General features: G+C 39.2%; 1 protein-coding gene across 1 annotated transcript in view; it reads right to left on the minus strand.

The window, feature by feature from the left end:
• The window catches only part of STAC (SH3 and cysteine rich domain), a 115,904-nt gene that overhangs the window by 18,957 nt on the left and 94,069 nt on the right, over window positions 1-2,878 (minus strand). The window contains exon 8 of the mRNA XM_014519933.2: window positions 2,069-2,157. Coding sequence (XP_014375419.1) covers window positions 2,069-2,157 — 89 coding nt within the window. The remainder of the gene's footprint in view (window positions 1-2,068; window positions 2,158-2,878) is intronic.

Genomic DNA, 2,878 nt, shown 5'->3' on the forward strand with positions numbered 1-2,878 from the left:
GTCCTTCACTGAAGCACTTTCATGCCCCAGACAGCCCTGTTACCATCTACACATATGCAGCAGTGCAAAAAACCAGTGCCACTTGTGTTTAGCCAGACTACCCTGTGGTGGTTTTTAGTAGTCTACTGCAACCTAGTAGGGCTGCACGTGTAGATGGTGACATTTTACTGCAGAGCTATTAGTCAGCTCTGCAGTAAACATCTTGTGTAGATGCGCCCACAGAGTGGCTAATAAATGGGGTTCTTTATTCCTACAAAATGTCATTTTATTATTCTACTTTTTGTTGTCTAAAAAAGTTCTCATACCCAGAACAAAACAAGTGTGGAAATATGGCAGCTATGCATAAAGGTCGAAGAGCCTGTCATTTTTGCTTTGCTTTCCACCCACTCTGTCTTGAGCAAGAAAAGGCCACAGCTGGAAACTGGGAAATGAGCTTTCAAAGAGAGATGGGTTGAAGAGTGAGACTTTTCTCCAGTGACTTTTTAAGCATGTCATATTTGAGTCACCATCCTACTCCTTTGACCCTGGGTAAATAATGAAGAGAGCTGACATATTTCATAAACTGCTCAAAAAGGACTGCATTCCTAAAACCTGTTGAAGTCCCTGCAATCATCTACTTATGATGAATAGTTTGAACCACAGTTTGTTGAAGTCAGTTGAAGGATTGTTATTGGTTTCAATGGGCTTTAAAGCCCTGTGGCGCTAGGGATGGCAGCTCTGCTGCAAAAATTCAGTGAAAAGAAGTACAGGAATGATATTTGAAATAGGCAATGTTGCAAGTGAAGCCAAGAACACATCTATTTATGAGAAAATAGTGTAGTTGCTATCCAGTCTCTTGAAATCCTCACCATTCCCCTTTTCTGAGGCAAAATCTCAAGGGGGAGTAAAATCAAATAGCAGTAGTATTGCTTCTGATTGACTGGATAACCCAAACAATCCTAAAGCTAACTAAGTTTCAGTTTTTAGCTGCTGAAAAAAAATTATCTTAAGCCAATTTTTCAAAATTGGTTTTCCAAAAAAATGTAAACATTTGTCAAGGACACCAGACCATTTCTACAAGAAAATGTTTTTAGTAGAAAATCCAGTTTTCCTTGGGGAAAAAAAAGTGTTGGCTACACAGTTTTCAATAAGCCATAATCATCATCCTACTTATTTATTTGGATTGACATAGGTGCGTGCGCGCACACACACACACACACACACACATCCATGCATTCCAAGTGCACACACATTCTGCCAGAATGGGAGACATTTCCTTGCTTAATGCTTCCAGAAAAGAAGACTTTCTGAAACCTGAGTCCTCCCCTGTCCTGCTAAAGGCCAGAAGAATTGGAAAAGGAGTAGTAAATGGAGATTCTGGAAATTATAGCATCTATCCTGCCAAATGTAATAGAAAAGAAAGAGAGAAAGTAATGGGATATAAGGATGTTCACAAGTCCAAGTGCACCAAGGAGAAGGAGAAGTGCCTGAAAGTGTTGGGAAAAAGATCCTGAGTGTGATTTTTAAAGGATCATTAAGCATTTAGACTCAGAGTCTCAAATGGATTGATTTTAAGAGTAAATGGGGAATTAGAGGGAATTAGCTAGTGCACTATAAAATTGGACCCTAACTTGCTGTTCAATTTCTTTTCAATACAGACAAGCTGAAGAATGCCCTTGTGAGAGGTAACTTATTCTACTTTGAAAATGCAGAAAGGTTCCTTGCAGTTAGCATTCAACAAGATTGTCCACTCAGGGAGTTAATACAGAAAAGTGAGTGCGCTTGTAAATTCATACCCTAACTTGCTGCAGACTAATTTCTCCATGTAGATAAGCCCAAGTCCCAATGTTTTCTGCTGGGCTTTGGCTTCCATTTGGATAATTTACCTCTGCTGTCTTATTTTTAATGGTAGGAAGACAGAAAGGACACATAATTAAATAACCATGAGAATATGTTTTTTCTGAGTGTTACCTTGAAAAAAATGCAGAACAAGAACTAGAATTAAAAGAAAAGTACAATGGTAACTTAGGTTGGCAGAACTCTTGATTTTCATGGGTCAAGTCAATATATAAATATGTCAGTTCTTTACCTCATCTCCAAGTCTTCGTTCTCTTGTGGTACAAATTTGTACAAGGCAACGTAGGTGTTCATTTGTAACATGCTTTTGAAAAGCGGTCCCTTTAAGAAAAAAGAAATGAGACAACGTAAGAATAAGGTGCCATAACTGCTGTATCTTAAAGAAATCTGGGACTGAGAAAGAACATTTGACTCCATATCAGAACTTTAAAATTGAAATTTCAGTCCCAGATTTTGGTTCATCCCATTACACTGATACGGATCCGAGGGAATTAGGCACTAAACGTTTTTAGGGAAATTGGTTTGGATATATAGTTGGCTATAAATCCAATATATGTATAAATGGGTTCTAAGGTTTGCAATAACTAGACTTTAGAACCAGACATTCAGATCATGACAGAGATGATTCAGACCTTCATTCTCCAGAGATAGATAAAGAAACATCAGTGTAATTTAGTGTTTGTAGGTCGTTAGGGTGAGATTTTAAAAACAAATGTGCTGTCTGTTCTGTGTGACGTCTGCATGCAGTGTGCCCTGCAGTGCATTGCTGCCGTTATACAATGCTTGTAAATGACAAAGTGTTTATTAGGCACAGTCCAGGATAGAAGTGTTATAAAATCACGCAACAAAGCTCATGGGGCAACTGTCAATTCCTCCTGGATTATGGTGTATGAGGGCCATCAAGACCTTCAATGTATATGCCTGGGCAAGAATTTTTCATAGTTTCCTAGTTTCTAGGGTCGGAAGGGACCTGGGCAGATCATCTAGTCCGACCCCCTGCCATGGCAGGAAAGAGGACTAGGGCTAACAGACCCCCACAACG

This window comes from Alligator sinensis, unplaced genomic scaffold, assembly GCF_000455745.1.
Source record: "Alligator sinensis unplaced genomic scaffold, ASM45574v1 scaffold1118_1, whole genome shotgun sequence".
Taxonomy (NCBI): Eukaryota; Metazoa; Chordata; order Crocodylia; family Alligatoridae; genus Alligator; species Alligator sinensis.